At 24.2% G+C, this 21,709-nt stretch overlaps 1 protein-coding gene across 1 annotated transcript; it reads right to left on the bottom strand.

The window, feature by feature from the left end:
- Positions 1-19,239: 19,239 nt before the first annotated feature.
- LOC126742456 (uncharacterized) lies at positions 19,240-20,379 on the bottom strand. The gene has a single exon (XM_050449102.1). It carries the CDS (start codon positions 20,377-20,379, stop codon positions 19,240-19,242), a length of 1,140 nt encoding a protein of 379 aa, XP_050305059.1.
- Between the last annotated feature and the right edge of the window lie 1,330 nt (positions 20,380-21,709).

Below are 21,709 nucleotides of genomic sequence, written 5' to 3'. Positions count from 1 at the left end.
TCTTACGAATTGTTTTTTAAAAAAATTATTATATCCCACTCTATTACTGTTATTTATTATTCGAATATAATTAACATTTACTATTTCGTATATACGAGATAGCCAAATGATGTTTTTTATGGTTTGAACACAACCAGAATTAAGAAAATATAATAACTCTTAGCGTTAACGATTGTTCCGATTTAATTTTAAATTAATTTTTAGATATAATTTGATTAACCCTAAATGATTTTTAAAAATATTTTAATGTATTGTGTTTAAAAAAAATAGCCATATCTAACTCAATTACGGTTATCTATTATTCAAATTTATTTTAAAATTATTATTTAGGTTATACAAGATGAATCAAATGATCCTTTTTATGTTTTTTACATAACCAGGATAAAGAAAATCGATTACTATTACCTATACCTATTGTTCCGATATGATTTCAATTTAATTTTTAAAGTTCATTTAATGTACTCTAAATTATTTTTAAAATTTTTCTTATGAATTGTTCTTAAAAAAAAATTATTATATCCCACTCTATTACTGTTATTTATTATTCGAATATAATTAACATTTACTATTTCGTATATACGAGATAGCCAAATGATGTTTTTTATGGTTTGAACACAACCAGAATTAAGAAAATATAATAACCTTAGCGTTAACGATTGTTCCGATTTAATTTTAAATTAATTTTTAGATATAATTTGATTAACCCTATATGATTTTTAAAAATATTTTGATGTATTGTGTTTAAAGAAGAAAGTCATATCTCACTCAATTAAGATTATCTATTATTCAGATATAATTTAGAATTATTATTTAGGTTATACAAGATGACTCAAATGATCCTTTTTATGTTTTGGACATAACCAGGATAAAGAAAATCTATTACTATTACCTATAACTATTGTTCCGATATGATTTTAATTTAATTTTTAGATATAATTTGTTTAAGCCTAAATAATTTTTTAAAATTTTTTAATGTATTGTGTTTAAAAAAAATAGTCATATCTCACTCAATAACGGTTATCTATTATTCAAATTTATTTTTAAATTAATATTTAGGTTATACAAGATGACCCAAATGATCCTTTTTAAGTTTTGGACATAACCAGGGTTAAGAAAATAGAACGATTAATCATTCCGATTTGATTCCAATTTAATTTTTGAAGTTCATTTAATGTACTCTAAATTATTTTTAAAATTTTGCTTATGAATTGTTTTTTAAAAAAATTATTATATCTCACTCTATTACTGTTATTTATTTACATTTACTATTTCGCATATACAAGATTGCCAAATGATGTTTTTTACGGTTTGAACAGAACCAGAATTAAGAAAATAGAATAACTAATAGCGTTAACGATTGTTCCGATTTAATTTTAATTTAATTTTTAGATATAGTTTGATTAACCCTAAATGATTTTTAAAAATATTGTAATGTATTGTGTTTAAAGAAAAAAGTCATATTTCACTCAATTACGGTTATCTACTCTTCAAATATAATTTAAAATTATTATTTAGGTTATACAAGATGACTCAAATGATCCTTTTTAAGTTTTGGACATAACCAGGGTTAAGAAAATTGAACAATTAATCATTGTAGCATTGTCCGATATGATTTCAATTTAATTTTTAGATATAATTTGTTTAACCCTAAATAATTTTTTAACATTTTTTAATGTATTGTGTTTAAAAAGAATAGTCGTATCTCACTCAATTACGGTTATCTATTATTTAAATTAATTTTAAAATTAATATTTAGGTTATACAAGATGACTCAAATGATCCTTTTTAAGTTTTGGACATAACCAGGGTTAAGAAAATAGAACAATTAATCATTATAGCATTGTCCGATATGATTTCAATTTAATTTTTAAAGTTCATTTAATGTACTCTACACTATTTTTAAAATTTTTCTTATGAATTGTTTTTTAAAAAAATTATTATATCTCACTCTATTACTGTTATCTATTATTCGAATTTAATTTACATTTACTCTTTCGCATATACGAGATAGCCAATTGATGTTTTTTATGGTTTGAACACAACCAGAATTAAGAAAATATAATAACTCTTAGCGTTAACGATTGTTCCGATTTAATTTTAAATAAATTTTTAGATATAATTGGATTAACCTTAAATGATGTTTAAAAATATTTTAATGTATTGTGTTTAAAAAGAATAGTCGTATCTTACTCAATTACGGCTATCTATTATTCAAATTTATTTTAAAATTAATATTTATTTTTTTTAAATTAATTTTTAGATATAATTGGATTAACCTTAAATGATTTTTAAAAATATTTTAATGTATTGTGTTTAAAAAGAATAGTCGTATCTCACTCAATTACGGTTATCTATTATTCAAATTTATTTTAAAATTAATATTTAGGTTATACAATATGACCCAAATGATACTTTTTAAGTTTTAGGCATAACCAGGGTTAAGAAAATAGAACAATTAATCATTATAGCATTGTCCGATTTGATTCCAATTTAATTTTTGAAGTTTATTTGATGTACTGTAAATTATTTTTAAAATTTTCTTATAAATTGTTTTTTAAAAAAATAATCATATCTCACTCTATTACTATTATCTATTATTCAAATTTAATTTACATTTACTATTTCGCTTATACAAGGTAGTCAAATGATGTTTTTTACGGTTTGAACACAACCAGAATTAAGAAAATATAATAACTGATAGCGTTAAAGATTGTTCCGTTTTAATTTTAATTTAATTTTTAGATATAATTTGATTAACCCTAAATAATTTTTAAAAATAATTGTATGTATTATGTTTTAAAAAAATAGTAATATCTCATTCAATTACGGTTATCTATTATTAAAATTTATTTTAAAATTATTATTTAGGTTATACCAATTGAATCAAATGATCCTTTTTAAGTTTTGGACATAACCAGGGTTAAGAAAATAGAACAATTAATAATTATAGCAATGTCCGATTTGATTCCAATTTAATTTTTGAAGTTCATTAGATGTAGTAAATTATTTTTAAAATTTTTCTTATGAATTGTTTTTTAAAAAAATAATTATGTCGCACTCTATTGCTGTTATCTATTATTTGAATAGAATTTAAATTTACTATTTCGCATATACAAGGTAGCCAAATGATATTCTTTGCGGGTTGAACACAACCAGAATTAAGAAAATATAATTACTAATAGCGTTAACGATTGTTCCGATTTAATTTTAAATTAATTTTTAGATATAATTTGTTTAACCCTAAATAATTTTTTAACATTTTTTAATGTATTGTGTTTAAAAACAATTGTCGTATCTCACTCAATTACGGTTATCTTTTATTCAAATTAATTTTAAAATTAATATTTAGGTTATACAAGATGACTCAAATAATCCTTTTTAAGTTTTGGACATAACCAGGGTTAAGAAAATAGAACAATTAATTTTTATAGCAATGTCCGATTTGATTCCAATTTAATTTTTGAAGTTCATTTGATTTACTGTAAATTATTTTTAAAATTTTTCTTATGAATTGTTTTTTAAAAAAATAATTATATCTCACTCTATTACTGTTATCTTTTATTCGAATATGATTTAAATTTACTATTTCGCATATACAGGATAGCCAAATGATATTTTTTACGGTTAGAACACAACCAGAATTAAGAAAATATAATAAATAATAACGTTAACGATTGTTCCGATTTAATTTTTGATATAATTTGATTAACCCTAAATGATTTTTTAAAATATTTTGATGTATTGTTTTTAAAAAAAATATTCATATCTCACTTAATTACGGTTATCTATTATTCAAATTCATTTTAAAATTAATATTTAAGTTATACAAGATGACCCAAATGATCCTTTTTAAATTTTGAACATAACCAGAGTTAAGAAAATAGAACAATTAATTATTATAGCAATGTCCGATTTGATTCTAATTTAATTTTTGAAGTTCATTTGATTTACTGTAAATTATTTTTAAAATTTTTCTTATGAATTGTTTTTTAAAAAAATAACTATATCGCACTCTATTACGGTTATCTATTATTCGAATAGAATTTAAATTTACTATTTCGCATATACAAGGTAGCCAAATGATGTTTTTTACGGTTTGAACACAACCAGAATTAAGAAAACATAATAACCGATAGCGTTAAAGATTGTTCCGTTTTAATTTTAATTTAATTTTTAGATATAATTTGATTAACCCTAAATAATTTTTAAAAATAATTTTATGTAATATGTTTTAAAAAAATAGTAATATCTCACTCAATTACGGTTACCTATTATTCAAATTTGTTTTAAAATTAATATTTAGGTTATACAAGATGACTCAAATGATCCTTTTTAAGTTTTGGACATAACCAGGGTTAAGAAAATAGAACAATTAATCATTATAGCAATGTCCGATTTGATTCCAATTTAATTTTTAAAGTTCATTTGATGTACTCTAAATTATTTTTAAAATTTTTCTTATGAATTATTTTTTAAAAAAACTATTATATCTCACTCTTTTACTGTTATTTATTATTCGAATATAATTTACATTTACTATTTCGCATATACAAGATAGCCAAATGATGTTTTTTACGGTTTGAACACAACCAGAACTGAAAAAATATAATAACTAATAGCGTTAACGATTGTTCCGATTTAATTTTAAATTAATTTTTAGATATAATTTGATTAATCCGAAATGATTTTTAAAAATATTTTGATGTATCGTGTTTAAAGAAAAAAGTTATATCTCAATCAATTACGGTTATCTATTATTCAAATATAATTTAAAATTATTATTTAGGTTATACAAGTTGACTCAAATGAACCTTTTTATGTTTTGGACATAACCAGGATAAAGAAAATCGATTACTATTACCTATAGCTATTGTTCCGATATGATTTCAATTTAATTTTTAGATATAATTTGTTTAACCCTAAATAATTTTTTAACATTTTTTAATGTATTGTGTTTAAAAAGAATAGTCGTATCTCACTCAATTACGGTTATCTATTAGTCAAATTAATTTTAAAATAATATTTAGGTTATACAAGATGACACAAATGATCCTTTTTAAGTTTTGGACATAACCAGGGTTAAGAAAATAGAACAATTAATGATTATAGCATCGTCCGATATGATTTCAATTTAATTTTTGAAGTTCATTTGATTTACTGTAAATTATTTTTAAAATTTTTCTTATGAATTGTTTCTTAAAAAAATAAATATATCTCAGTCTATTACTGTTATCTATTATTCGAATATGATTTAAATTTACTATTTCGCATATACAAGATAGCCAAATGATATTCTTTACAGTTTGAACACAACCAGAATTAAGAAAATATAATAACTAATAGCGTTAACGATTGTTCCGATTTAATTTTAAATTAATTTTTAGATATAATTTGATTAACCCTAAATGATTTTTAAAAATATTTTGATGTATTGTTTTTAAAAAAAATAGTCATATCTCACTTAATTACGGTTATCTATTATTCAAATTTATTTTAAAATTAATATTTAAGTTATACAAGATGACCCAAATGATCCTTTTTAAATTTTGAACATAACCAGGGTTAAGAAAATAGAACAATTAATTATTATAGCAATGTCCGATTTGATTCCAATTTAGTTTTTGAAGTTCATTTGATTTACTGTAAATTACTTTTAAAATTTTTCTTATGAATTGTTTTTTAAAAAAATAATTATATCTCACTCTATTACTGTTATCTTTTATTCGAATATGATTTAAATTTACTATTTCGCATATACAGGATAGCCAAATGAAATTTTTTACGGTTTGAACACAACCAGAATTAAGAAAATATAATAAATAATAGCGTTAACGATTGTTCCGATTTAATTTTTGATATAATTTGATTAACCCTAAATGATTTTTTAAAATATTTTGATGTATTGTTTTTAAAAAAAATAGTCATATCTCACTTAATTACGGTTATCTATTATTCAAATTTATTTTAAAATTAATATTTAAGTTATACAAGATGACCCAAATGATATTTTTTACGGTTTGAACACAACCAGAATTAAGAAAATATAATAACTCTTAGCGTTAACGATTGTTCCGATTTAATTTTAATTTAATTTTTAGATATAATTGGATTAACCTTAAATGATGTTTAAAAATATTTTAATGTATTGTGTTTAAAAAGAATAGTCGTATCTTACTCAATTATGGTTATCTATTATTCAAATTTATTTTAAAATTAATATTCAGGTTATACAAGATGACCCAAATGATACTAAAAAGTACTTAGAAAAGTTTTATGCATCACCAGGGTTAAGAAAATAGAACAATTAACCATTATAGCATTGTCCGATTTGATTCCAATTTAATTTTTAAAGTTCAATTAATGTTCTGTAAATTATTTTTTTAAATTTTCTTATGAAGTGTTTTTTAAAAAAATAATCATATCTCACTCTATTACTGTTATCGATTATTCGAATTTAATTTACATATACTATTTCGCATATACAAGATAGCCAAATGATATTTTTTACGGTTTGAACACAACCAGAATTAAGAAAATATAATAAATAATAGCGTTAACGATTGTTCCGATTTAATTTTTAGATATAATTTGATTAACCCTAAATGATTTTTTTAAATATTTTGATGTATTGTTTTTAAAAAAAATAGTCATATCTCACTTAATTACGGTTATCCGTTATTCAAATTTATTTTAAAATTAATGTTTAAGTTATACAAGATGACCCAAATGATCCTTTTATTTTATATAATTTCATTAACCCTAAATGATTTTTAAAAATATTTTGATGTATTGAATTTAATGAAAAAAGTCATATCTCACTCAATTACGGTTATCTATTATTTAAATTTATTTAAAATTAATATTTAGGTCATACAAGATGACCCAAATGATCCTTTTTATGTTTTGGACATAACCAGGATAAAGAAAATCGATTACTATTACCTATAGCTATTGTTCCGATATGATTTCAATTTAATTTTTAGATATAATTTGTTTAACCCTAAATAATTTTTTAACATTTTCTAATGTATTGTGTTTAAAAAGAATAGTCGTATCTCACTCAATTACGGTGATCTATTATTCAAATTAATTTTAAAATTAATATTTAGGTTATACAAGATGACTCAAATGATCCTTTTTAAGTTTTGGACATAACCAGGGTTAAGAAAATAGAACAATTAATTATTATAGCATTGTCCGATATGATTTCAATTTAATTTTTAAAGTTCATTTGATTTATTTTTGATTTATAGGTTATACAAGATGACCCAAACGATACTTTTTAAGTTTTGGGCATAACTAGGGTTAAGAAAATAGAACAATCAATCATTATAGCATTGTCCGATTTGATTCCAATTTAATTTTTGAAGTTTATTTTATGTACTGTAAATTATTGTTTAAAATTTTCTTATGAATTGTTTTTTAAAAAAATAATCATATCTCACTCTATTACTGTTATCTATTATTCGAATTTAATTTACATTTACTATTTCGCATATACAAGATAGCCAAATGATATTTTTTTACGGTTTAAACACAACCAGAATTAAGAAAATATAATAAATAATAGCGTTAGCGATTGTTCCGATTTAATTTTTAGATATAATTTGATTAACCCTAAATGATTTTTAAAAATATTTTGATGTATTGTTTTTAAAAAAAATAGTCATATCTCACTTAATTACAGTTATCTATTATTCAAATTTATTTTAAAATTAATATTTAAGTTATACAAGATGACCCAAATGAACCTTTTAAAATTTTGGACATAACCAGGGTTAAGAATATAGAACAATTAATCATTATAGCAATGTCCGATTTGATTCCAATTTAATTTTTGAAGTTCATTTGATGTATTCTAAATTATTTTTAAAATTTTTCTTATGAATTGTTTTTTAAAAAAATTATTATATCTCACTCTATTACTGTTATTTATTATTTGAATATAATTTACATTTACTATTTCGCATATACAAGATAGCCAAATGATGTTTTTTACGGTTTGAACACAACCAGAACTGAAAAAATATAATAACTAATAGCGTTAACGATTGTTCCGATTTAATTTTAAATTAATTTTTAGATATATTTTGATTAACCCGAAATGATTTTTAAAAATATTTTGATGTATCGTGTTTAAAGAAAAAAGTTATATCTCAATCAATTACGGTTATCTATTATTCAAATATAATTTTAAATTATTATTTAGGTTATACAAGTTGACTCAAATGAACCTTTTTATGTTTTGGACATAACCAGGATAAAGAAAATCGATTACTATTACCTATAGCTATTGTTCCGATATGATTTCATTTTAATTTTAAGATATAATTTGTTTAACCTTAAATAATTTTTTAACATTTTTTAATGTATTGTGTTTAAAAAGAATAGTCGTATCTCACTCAATTACGGTTATCTATTGTTCAAATTAATTTTAAAATTAATATTTAGGTTATACAAGACGACTCAAATGATACTTTTTAAGTTTTGGGCATAACTAAGGTTAAGAAAATAGAACAATTAATCATTATAGCATTTTCCGATTCTATTCCAATTTAATTTTTGAAGTTTATTTAATGTACTGTAAATTATTTTTTAAAATTTTCTTATGAATTGTTTTTTAAAAAAATAATCATATCTCACTCTATTACTGTTATCTATTATTCAAATTTAATTTACGTTTACTATTTCGCATATACAAGGTAGCCAAATGATGTTTTTTACGGTTTGAACACAACCAGAATTAAGAAAATATAATAACTGATAGCGTTAAAGATTTTTCCGTTTTAATTTTAATTTAATTTTTAGATATAATTTGATTAACCCTAAATAATTTTTGAAAATAATTTTATGTATTATGTTTTAAAAAAATAGTAATATCTCACTCTATTACGGTTATCTATTATTAAAATTTATTTTAAAATTAATATTTAGGTTATACAAATTGACTCAAATGATCCTTTTTAAGGTTTGGTCATAACCAGGGTTAAGAAAATAGAACAATTAATCATTATAGCAATGTCCGATTTGATTCCAATTTCATTTTTGAAGTTCATTTGATGTACTGTAAATTATTTTTTAAATTTTTCTTATGAATTGTTTTTAAAAAAAATAATTATATCGCACTCTATTACGGTTATCTATTATTCGAATAGAATTTAAATTTACTATTTCGCATATACAAGGTAGCCAAATGATATTTTTTACGGTTTGAACACAACCAGAATTAAGAAAATATAATAACTGATAGCGTTAAAGATTGTTCCGTTTTAATTTTAATTTAATTTTTAGATATAATTTGATTAACCCTAAATAATTTTTAAAAATAATTTAATGTATTATGTTTTAAAAAAATAGTAATATCTCACTCAATTACGGTTATCTATTATTCAATTTTATTTTAAAATTAATATTTAGGTTATACAAGATGACTCAAATGATCCTTTTTAAGTTTTGGACATAACCAGGGTTAAGAAAATAGAACAATTAATCATTATAGCGATGTCCGATTTGATTCCAATTTAATTTTTGAAGTTCATTTGATGTACTCTAAATTATTTTTAGAATTTTTCTTATGAATTATTTTTAAAAAAATTATTATATCTCACTCTTTTACTGTTATTTTTTATTCGAATATAATTTACATTTACTATTTCGCATATACAAGATAGCCAAATGATGTTTTTTACGGTTTGAACACAACCAGAACTGAAAAAATATAATAACTAATAGCGTTAACGATTGTTCCGATTTAATTTTAAATTAATTTTTAGATATAATTTGATTAACCCTAAATGATTTTTAAAATATTTTGATGTATCGTGTTTAAAGAAAAAAGTTATATCTCAATCAATTACGGTTATCTATTATTCAAATATAATTTAAAATTATTATTTAGATTATACAAGTTGACTCAAATGAACCTTTTTATGTTTTGGACATAACCAGGATAAAGAAAATCGATTACTATTACCTATAGCTATTGTTCCGATATGATTTCATTTTAATTTTAAGATATAATTTGTTTAACCTTAAATAATTTTTTAACATTTTTTAATGTATTGTGTTTAAAAAGAATAGTCGTATCTCACTCAATTACGGTTATCTATTATTCAAATTAATTTTAAAATTAATATTTAGGTTATACAAGATGACACAAATGATCCTTTTTAAGTTTTGGACATAACCAGGGTTAAGAAAATAGAACAATTAATGATTATAGCATCGTCCGATATGATTTCAATTTAATTTTTGAAGTTCAATTAATGTACTGTAAATTATTTTTTAAAATTTTCTTATGAATTGTTTTTTAAAAAAATAATCATATCTCACTCTATTACTGTTATCGATTATTCGAATTTAATTTACATATACTATTTCGCATATACAAGATAGACAAATGATATTTTTTACGGTTTGAACACAACCAGAATTAAGAAAATATAATAAATAATAGCGTTAACGATTGTTCCGATTTAATTTTTAGATATAATTTGATTGACCCTAAATGATTTTTTTAAATATTTTGATGTATTGTTTTTAAAAAAAATAGTCATATCTCACTTAATTACGGTTATCCGTTATTCAAATTTATTTTAAAATTAATGTTTAAGTTATACAAGATGACTCAAATGATTCTTTTTAAGTTTTGGACATAACCAGGGTTAAGAAAATAGAACAATTAATCATTATAGCAATGTCCGATTTGATTCCAATTTAATTTTTAAAGTTCATTTGATGTACTCTAAATTATTTTTAAAATTTTTCTTATGAATTATTTTTTAAAAAAACTATTATATCTCACTCTTTTACTGTTATTTATTATTCGAATATAATTTACATTTACTATTTCGCATATACAAGATAGCCAAATGATGTTTTTTACGGTTTGAACACAACCAGAACTAAGAAAATATAATAACTAATAGCGTTAACGATTGTTCCGATATGATTTCAATTTGATTTTTAGATATAATTTGATTAACCCTAAATGATTTTTAAAAATATTTTAATATATTGTGTTTAAAAAAAATAGTCATATCTCACTCAATTACGGTTATCTATTATTTAAATTTATTTTAAAATTAATATTTAGGTAATACAAGATGACCCAAATGATCCTTTTTAAGTTTTGGACATAACCAGGGTTAAGAAAATAGAACAATTAATCATTATAGCATTGTCCGATTTGATTCCAATTTAATTTTTGAAGTTCATTTGATTTACTATAAATTATTTTTAAAATTTTTCTTATGAATTGTTTTTTAAAAAAATAATTATATCTCACTCAATTTATTTTAAAATTAATATTTAGGTATACAAGATGACCCAAGTGATCCTTTTTAAGTTTTGAATATAATCAGGATTAATAAAATAGAACGATTAATCATTATAGCATTGACCGATTTGATTCCAATTTAATTTTTGCAGTTCATTTGATTTACTGTAAATTATTTTTAAAATTTTTCTTATGAATTGTTTTTAAAAAGAAATAGTTATATCTCACTCTATTACTGTTATCTATTATTCAAATTTATTTTAAAATTAATATTTAGGTTATACAAGTTGACTTAAATGATCCTTTTTATGTTTTGGACATAACCAGGATAAAGAAAATCGATTACTATTACCTATAGCTATTGTTCCGATATGATTTCAATTTAATTTTTAGATATAATTTGTTTAACCCTAAATAATTTTTTAAAATTTTTTAATGTATTGTGTTTAAAAAAAATAGTCATATCTCACTCAATTACGGTTATCTATTATTCAAATTAATTTTAAAATTAATATTTAGGTTATACAAGATGACTCAAATGATCCTTTTTAAGTTTTGGTCATATCCAGGGTTAAGAAAATAGAACAATTAATCATTATAGCATTGTCCGATATGATTTCAATTTAATTTTTAGATATAATTTGCTTAACCCCAAATAATTTTTTCAAATTTTTCAATGTATTGTGTTTTAAAGAAATAGTCATATCTCACTCAATTACGGTTATCTATTATTTAAATTAATTTTAAAATTAATATTTAGGTTATAGAAGATGACTCAAATGATCCTTTTTAAATTTTGGACATATCCAGGGTTAAGAAAATAGAACAATTAATCATTATAGCATTGTCCGATATGATTCCAATTTAATATTTGAAGTTCATTTGATTTACTGTAAATTATTTTTTTAAATTTTTCTTATGAATTGTTTTTCAAAAAAATAATTATATCTCACTCGATTACTGTTATCTATTATTCGAATATGATTTAAATTTACTATTTTGCATATACAAGATAGCTAAATGATATTCTTTACGGTTTGAACACAACCAGAATTGAGAAAAATAAAAAAAAAAAAAAAAGTTATATTCAATTCTCACTCAATTACGGTTATCTATTATTCAAATTTATTTTAAAATTAATATTTAAGGTATACAAGATGACCCAAATGGTCCTTTTTAAATTTTGGACATAACCAGGGTTAAGAAAATAGAACAATTAATCATTAAAGCATTGTCCGATTTGATTCCAATTTAATTTTTGAAGTTTATTTGATGTACTGTAAATTATTTTTAAAATTTTTCTTATGAATTGTTTTTTAAAAAAATAATCATATCTCACTCTATTACTATAATCTATTATTCGAATATAATTTACATTTACTATTTCGCATATACAACCCTAAATGATTTTTAAAAATATTTTAATGTATTGTTTTAAAAAAAAATAATCATATCTCACTAAATTACGGTTATCTATAATTCAAATTTATTTTAAAACTAATATTTAGGTTATACAAGATGACCCAAATGATCCTTTTTAAGTTTTGGACATAACCAGGGTTAAGAAAATCATTCTAGCATTGTCCGATTTGATTCCAATTTAATTTTTGAAGTTTATTTGATTTACTGTCAATTATTTTTAAAATTTTTCTTATGAATTGTTTTTTATAAAAATAATTATATCTCACTCTATTACTGTTATCTATTATTCGAATATGATTTAAATTTACTATGTCGCATGTACAAGATAGCCAAATGATATTCTTTACGGTTTGAACACAACCAGAATTAAGAAAATATAATAACTAATAGCATTAACTTTAACGGTATTTTAACGTATTGTGTTTAAAAAAAATAGCCATATTCAATTCTCACTCAATTACGGTTATCTATTATTCAAATTTATTTTAAAATTAATATTTAAGTTATACAAGATGACCCAAATGGTCCTTTTTAAATTTTGGACATAACCAGGGTTAAGAAAATAGAACAATTAATCATTATAGCATTGTCCGATTTGATTCCAATTTAATTTTTGAAGTTTATTTGATGTACTGTAAATTATTTTTAAAATTTTTCTTATGAATTGTTTTTTAAAAAAATTATCATATCTCACTCTATTACTGTTATCGATTATTCGAATTTAATTTACATATACTATTTCGCATATACAAGATAGACAAATGATATTTTTTACGGTTTGAACACAACCAGAATTAAGAAAATATAATAAATAATAGCGTTAACGATTGTTCCGATTTAATTTTTAGATATAATTTGATTGACCCTAAATGATTTTTTTAAATATTTTGATGTATTGTTTTTAAAAAAAATAGTCATATCTCACTTAATTACGGTTATCCGTTATTCAAATTTATTTTAAAATTAATGTTTAAGTTATACAAGATGACTCAAATGATCCTTTTTAAGTTTTGGACATAACCAGGGTTAAGAAAATAGAACAATTAATCATTATAGCAATGTCCGATTTGATTCCAATTTAATTTTTAAAGTTCATTTGATGTACTCTAAATTATTTTTAAAATTTTTCTTATGAATTATTTTTTAAAAAAACTATTATATCTCACTCTTTTACTGTTATTTATTATTCGAATATAATTTACATTTACTATTTCGCATATACAAGATAGCCAAATGATGTTTTTTACGGTTTGAACACAACCAGAACTAAGAAAATATAATAACTAATAGCGTTAACGATTGTTCCGATATGATTTCAATTTGATTTTTAGATATAATTTGATTAACCCTAAATGATTTTTAAAAATATTTTAATATATTGTGTTTAAAAAAAATAGTCATATCTCACTCAATTACGGTTATCTATTATTTAAATTTATTTTAAAATTAATATTTAGGTAATACAAGATGACCCAAATGATCCTTTTTAAGTTTTGGACATAACCAGGGTTAAGAAAATAGAACAATTAATCATTATAGCATTGTCCGATTTGATTCCAATTTAATTTTTGAAGTTCATTTGATTTACTATAAACTATTTTTAAAATTTTTCTTATGAATTGTTTTTTAAAAAAATAATTATATCTCACTCAATTTATTTTAAAATTAATATTTAGGTATACAAGATGACCCAAGTGATCCTTTTTAAGTTTTGAATATAATCAGGATTAATAAAATAGAACGATTAATCATTATAGCATTGACCGATTTGATTCCAATTTAATTTTTGCAGTTCATTTGATTTACTGTAAATTATTTTTAAAATTTTTCTTATGAATTGTTTTTAAAAAGAAATAGTTATATCTCACTCTATTACTGTTATCTATTATTCAAATTTATTTTAAAATTAATATTTAGGTTATACAAGTTGACTCAAATGATCCTTTTTATGTTTTGGACATAACCAGGATAAAGAAAATCGATTACTATTACCTATAGCTATTGTTCCGATATGATTTCAATTTAATTTTTAGATATAATTTGTTTAACCCTAAATAATTTTTTAAAATTTTTTAATGTATTGTGTTTAAAAAAAATAGTCATATCTCACTCAATTACGGTTATCTATTATTCAAATTAATTTTAAAATTAATATTTAGGTTATACAAGATGACTCAAATGATCCTTTTTAAGTTTTGGTCATATCCAGGGTTAAGAAAATAGAACAATTAATCATTATAGCATTGTCCGATATGATTTCAATTTAATTTTTAGATATAATTTGCTTAACCCCAAATAATTTTTTCAAATTTTTCAATGTATTGTGTTTTAAAGAAATAGTCATATCTCACTCAATTACGGTTATCTATTATTTAAATTAATTTTAAAATTAATATTTAGGTTATAGAAGATGACTCAAATGATCCTTTTTAAATTTTGGACATATCCAGGGTTAAGAAAATAGAACAATTAATCATTATAGCATTGTCCGATATGATTCCAATTTAATATTTGAAGTTCATTTGATTTACTGTAAATTATTTTTTTAAATTTTTCTTATGAATTGTTTTTCAAAAAAATAATTATATCTCACTCGATTACTGTTATCTATTATTCGAATATGATTTAAATTTACTATTTCGCATATACAAGATAGCCAAATGATATTCTTTACGGTTTGAACACAACCAGAATTGAGAAAAATAAAAAAAAAAAAAAAGTTATATTCAATTCTCACTCAATTACGGTTATCTATTATTCAAATTTATTTTAAAATTAATATTTAAGGTATACAAGATGACCCAAATGGTCCTTTTTAAATTTTGGACATAACCAGGGTTAAGAAAATAGAACAATTAATCATTAAAGCATTGTCCGATTTGATTCCAATTTAATTTTTGAAGTTTATTTGATGTACTGTAAATTATTTTTAAAATTTTTCTTATGAATTGTTTTTTAAAAAAATAATCATATCTCACTCTATTACTATAATCTATTATTCGAATATAATTTACATTTACTATTTCGCATATACAACCCTAAATGATTTTTAAAAATATTTTAATGTATTGTTTTTAAAAAAAATAATCATATCTCACTAAATTACGGTTATCTATAATTCAAATTTATTTTAAAACTAATATTTAGGTTATACAAGATGACCCAAATGATCCTTTTTAAGTTTTGGACATAACCAGGGTTAAGAAAATCATTCTAGCATTGTCCGATTTGATTCCAATTTAATTTTTGAAGTTTATTTGATTTACTGTCAATTATTTTTAAAATTTTTCTTATGAATTGTTTTTTATAAAAATAATTATATCTCACTCTATTACTGTTATCTATTATTCGAATATGATTTAAATTTACTATGTCGCATGTACAAGATAGCCAAATGATATTCTTTACGGTTTGAACACAACCAGAATTAAGAAAATATAATAACTAATAGCATTAACTTTAACGGTATTTTAACGTATTGTGTTTAAAAAAAATAGCCATATTCAATTCTCACTCAATTACGGTTATCTATTATTCAAATTTATTTTAAAATTAATATTTAAGTTATACAAGATGACCCAAATGGTCCTTTTTAAATTTTGGACATAACCAGGGTTAAGAAAATAGAACAATTAATCATTATAGCATTGTCCGATTTGATTCCAATTTAATTTTTGAAGTTTATTTGATGTACTGTAAATTATTTTTAAAATTTTTCTTATGAATTGTTTTTTAAAAAAATTATCATATCTCACTCTATTACTGTTATCTATTATTCGAATTTAATTTAAATTTACTATTTCGCATATACAAGATAGCCAAATGATGTTTTTTACGGTTTGAACACAACCAGAACTGAAAAAATATAATAACTAATAGCGTTAACGATTGTTCCGATTTAATTTTAAGTTAATTTTTAGATATAATTTGATTAACCCTAAATGATTTTTAAAAATATTTTGATGTATTTTGTTTAAAGAAGAAAGTCATATCTCACTCAATTACGATTATCTATTATTCAAATATAATTTAAAATTATTATTTAGGTTATACAAGATGACTCAAATGATCCTTTTTATGTTTTGGACATAACCAGGATAAAGAAAATCTATTACTATTACCTATAACTATTGTTCCGATATGATTTTAATTTAATTTTTAGATATAATTTGTTTAAGCCTAAATAATTTTTTAATGTATTGTGTTTAAAAAAAATAGTCATATCTCACTCAATAACGGTTATCTATTATTCAAATTTATTTTTAAATTAATATTTAGGTTATACAAGATGACCCAAATGATCCTTTTTAAGGTTTCGTCATAACCAGGGTTAAGAAAATAGAACGATTAATCGTTATAGCATTGTCCGATTTGATTCCAATTTAATTTTTGAAGCTCATTTGATTTACTGTAAATTATTTTTAAAATTTTTCTTATGAATTGTTTTTAAAAAAAATAATTATATCGCACTCTATTACGGTTATCTATTATTCGAATAGAATTTAAATTTACTATTTCGCATATACAAGGTAGCCAAATGATGTTTTTTACGGTTTGAACACAACCAGAATTAAGAAAATATAATAACTGATAGCGTTAAAGATTGTTCCGTTTTAATTTTAATTTAATTTTTAGATATAATTTGATTAACCCTAAATAATTTTTAAAAATAATTTAATGTATTATGTTTTAAAAAAATAGTAATATCTCACTCAATTACGGTTATCTATTATTCAATTTTATTTTAAAATTAATATTTAGGTTATACAAGATGACTCAAATGATCCTTTTTAAGTTTTGGACATAACCAGGGTTAAGAAAATAGAACAATTAATCATTATAGCGATGTCCGATTTGATTCCAATTTAATTTTTGAAGTTCATTTGATGTACTCTAAATTATTTTTAGAATTTTTCTTATGAATTATTTTTAAAAAAATTATTATATCTCACTCTTTTACTGTTATTTTTTATTCGAATATAATTTACATTTACTATTTCGCATATACAAGATAGCCAAATGATGTTTTTTACGGTTTGAACACAACCAGAACTGAAAAAATATAATAACTAATAGCGTTAACGATTGTTCCGATTTAATTAAAAAATTAAATGAACTTACCTGAAGTGAACTTCAATTTTAATTATATTAGGCCTCGTCGAAGTAAATAAGATCAATTGTAGTACCTCTATTTCCTGAGTCAGACCACACAATTCAAAGCTAAAAATAAAAAGTTTTGACAACATCGCCTTCTGTCGGTACCCCCGCTGTCCCGTCCGTCGAGCCTCATTTCTTCAAAGCCATATTGTTGCATAAACATATGGGATTTTTTATCGGGATCTGGGTGGGCCCTTATTTACTTCGACGAGGCCTAATATAATTAAAATTGAAGTTCACTTCAGGTAAGTTCATTTAATTTTTTAATTATATTAGGCCTCGTCTCCGTAAATAAGATCAATTGTAGATGTTTAAAGCAAAAATGCAACAATATTATGCTTTTACAACTTATATATTAGGTAGAAAAAGCGAAAAACACAGAATAACTAAATAGCAATTACTATCACTAATTTAAATACCTAATTAGTGTAAGTACAAAAACAGACCAAAAAAGAACATACTTAATATATAATATTAACAAGACAAAACGTCATTTGCAAAAGTATTTTTAGAAAGTAACGGTCGTTGATAAAAGTTTGCAAAAGTACTGGACTTTTCGGTCCAGCCTGCTGACAGCCTAATAGTGTCGAGACTAACACCTTTACGGGCAGCTGCAGAAGTTGCAGCGTGCCTGGTGCTGTGTGCGGTAAACATAGAAATATCCACACCACTTTTGCTTAACATACATTTAATCCATCTACTGATAGATTGAGAACTCGCATCTTTGTGAGGCTTTTTGGGTAATATAAAAAGACTTTTGCAAGAAGTGTTTCTTAAATTTTTTGTTCGCTTAAGATAACATAAAATAGCTGTATAAACACATATTTCTAAGTCTTGTTTGAAAATGGGCAGTACTAATGTGGGTTGAAATCTGTTAGGTCCTGAGGTTTTTATTCTTTTAGGGATCTTAATTGTTATATTGTCTTTAGAAATAACTAAATTCTCTAGTTGAATACTCGCTAAAGTTTGTACCCTCTGTCCAGTTGTAAGAGCCAGTAATATGGCCACCTTTTGTGTTAAAATGTCTAATTTAATGTTTTCGTTAGAAAGAGTTTTTACATAGGTAAGAACAGTGGAAGGATCCCAGGTAACGTTGTACTTAGGTAAACTGGGTCTTAAACCGTACACTCCCTTAAAAAATCTTTTTAATCTATAATCATTAGCTAAATCTGGTGAGGCTATTTGTGATATTGCGGATCGGTAGCAATTAAGAGAGCTATAGGATGCCCCTTTGTTAAAGCGGATTGTTAAAAATTCTAAAACTAAGGGTACAGTAATATCAAAGACATCTATATTTTTATCACAACAAAATTGCCACCACAGTTTTAAACCTACGTTATATTGCTTGTTTGTCGAGTTTGATATTGAAGCTGTACAGATCTCTAATGACATGTCCGGGACTTTTCCATTTTGTAGTGCTTGCACGATAAGACTCCGGCCACCAGGGAAAGATTTTTCCAGAGCGGGTGTGGAGTTCTATGGATGGAAAAAAGAAGGTTTTTATCTGGTTTAAAGTAGACAGGATCTTGTGCTAGTAAGGAGCAAAAACCCGGATACCACGGTTGTGAATTCCAATTTGGAACTACGACAACTCCCTCAGCTTTATCGTCAATTATTTTTTGAAGGACACGTAGAATGACTGAAAATGGAGGAAAGGCGTAAAAGTAAAACTGGCCCCAGTCTAGAGTAAATGCATCCACTGCCCAAGATTCTGGATCTTTTCCCCAGGATACAAATTTTTTACATTTTGCATTAGTTCTCGAAGCAAATAGATCGATCTGTGGCTGCCCAAAAGAAGATGTAATAACTTGAAATGTATCTTGGTTTAATTCATATTCAGTGGCAATGTCCAGACTCCGGGATTCTTGGTCAGCAATTGTATTGTCTTTGGATTTTATGTACGAGGCGAAAATATAAATATTTCGTCTTTCGCACCACTGCCAAATTTCTTTGGTCAAAATGTTTAGTTTGGGAAACTGAATACTTCCCATCCTATTGATATATGCAATGGCCGTGGTGTTATCAATTCGACATAAAATGTTGACGTTAGATAGATGAGATGCAAAACATTTTAGACCAAAAAAACTTGACAGGAGCTCCAAATAATTAATGTGGTGAGTTTTCTCAGTTGGAGACCAAAAACCATGGGATTTTTCGCCATTACAACATACTCCCCAACCGCTGGGGGAGGCATCAGAAAAAATTTCAATTTTATAATTCATTGGCCCCAAAGAATTAAAGGCGAATGGGATGTTAGTTAACCACCAATCAAAATCATTTAACAAGTTGCTAGGAATCGACATGCGGGAATTGTAATTTCCATTACAACTTTGGAGAGCTAAAAATTTCTCACGTTCAAATGCTTTCGTGTAGAGCCAGCCATACTTAACTGCTGGACATGCAGACGTTAATATACCAATAAATTTAGCAAATTCCCGAATTTTACATTTTTTCCTCCCCCTAAATTGTTTAACGGAATTGATAATCTTTTTTCTTTTTTCCTTGGGTAATGACACTGTCATATTATTAGAATTGTATATAAACCCCAAATATTTACATTCCTTTGAGGGAATAATGCAACTTTTATTGTAATTTATAATAAAACCAAGAGATTCAAGAAGGGATATTGTCGCAGAAATATTATATTTACACTCTAGTGATGATTTTCCAAATAAGAGAAAATCATCTAAAAATAAAACTGATATCCAGCCTTTGCTCCTTAATACACCTAGAACTGGTTTCATAATTTTTGTAAACACTAAAGGAGCACAATTCAACCCAAAAGGTAGGCAATTAAATTGGTAGAGCTGTTTATTAAATTTAAACCTCAGATATTTTCGATGGCATTTTGCCACGGGAATAAGAGTATAAGCATCTTTAAGATCTAATGTGGCCATATAACAGTTTTGGCTCATAAGGCAAACAACGGTCTTATGGTCTTCAATTTTAAAATGATCACATTTTACAAATTTATTAAGACCTTTTAAGTTAATTATTAGTCTTTTAGAACCATCAGACTTAGGGGTTAGAAAAATGCTAGATAAAAATTGATTATTACACGGCTTAACCCTACTTACAGCACCCGTCTTAAGTAATTTACCTATTTCTTGCGAAAGTTCTTTAAACTCATTGGAGGACCAATAAGGTTCTCTAGGTATACATCTTTGTATCGGATTTTTATCAAAAGGAATTTTAAAATGTTGGATATGTGGCAAAATAATTTTGTCCGACGTAATTTTACGCCAAGAGTTATTGAAATATTGTAAACGGCCTGCAGGGTCACTAACCTTGGTATCTAACGACGACGTTTCTCTGTCTGCATCGGCTCCATTTTTCTGTAAGATCTGCGACGTTGAGGGTCTCGAGTCTGAGTATAAAGGAGGGTCCTGGATTGGTACTGTTGTCGCCTGCCTCGGTATCCCCCCCGAGTGTCCTGAGACAGACTCCTGAAGTTTAAATTAGTCCTTGGGGCTCTTTTGGTTTCCTTGGGTTTAGGTGCTGGCTTGAAGGTTTTTATTGTTCGTTCCAGCTGTTTGGAAGCTTCTAATCTTTTGTCGACATTGCATCCAAAAAGCCATTCGTCCGTTGGGGCAGCTAATAATGATTCTTTAGTTATCTTATCCAGATTATAGCAGGCAAGTTCTTTTCGAGCAGATGTCTCGATATGGAAAACATCCGTAAGCAGGCGACCCGCGTCACATAAGGGTTTGATATAGGGTTTGTCCCCCTCCCCCTCTTCATTTAAGATGGAGGTGATTGCCTGTCCAATAGCCGATATACCTGAACCTATTTGGCACTGCAGTTGCATTAACCGGGTATCTCTCTGTCTAACGGACTCTGAAAGCATTCTTT

Source organism: Anthonomus grandis, chromosome 11, assembly GCF_022605725.1.
Source record: "Anthonomus grandis grandis chromosome 11, icAntGran1.3, whole genome shotgun sequence".
NCBI lineage: Eukaryota > Metazoa > Arthropoda > Insecta > Coleoptera > Curculionidae > Anthonomus > Anthonomus grandis.
The sequence above is the reverse complement of the archived record's forward strand: the minus strand, read 5'-3'. Positions and strand labels throughout refer to the sequence as shown.

What these genes read in the sequence shown, in the direction of transcription:
- LOC126742456 (XM_050449102.1), bottom strand. Translation starts at nt 20,379, where the DNA reads ATGACAGTGTCATTACCCAAGGAAAAAAGAAAAAAGATTATCAATTCC.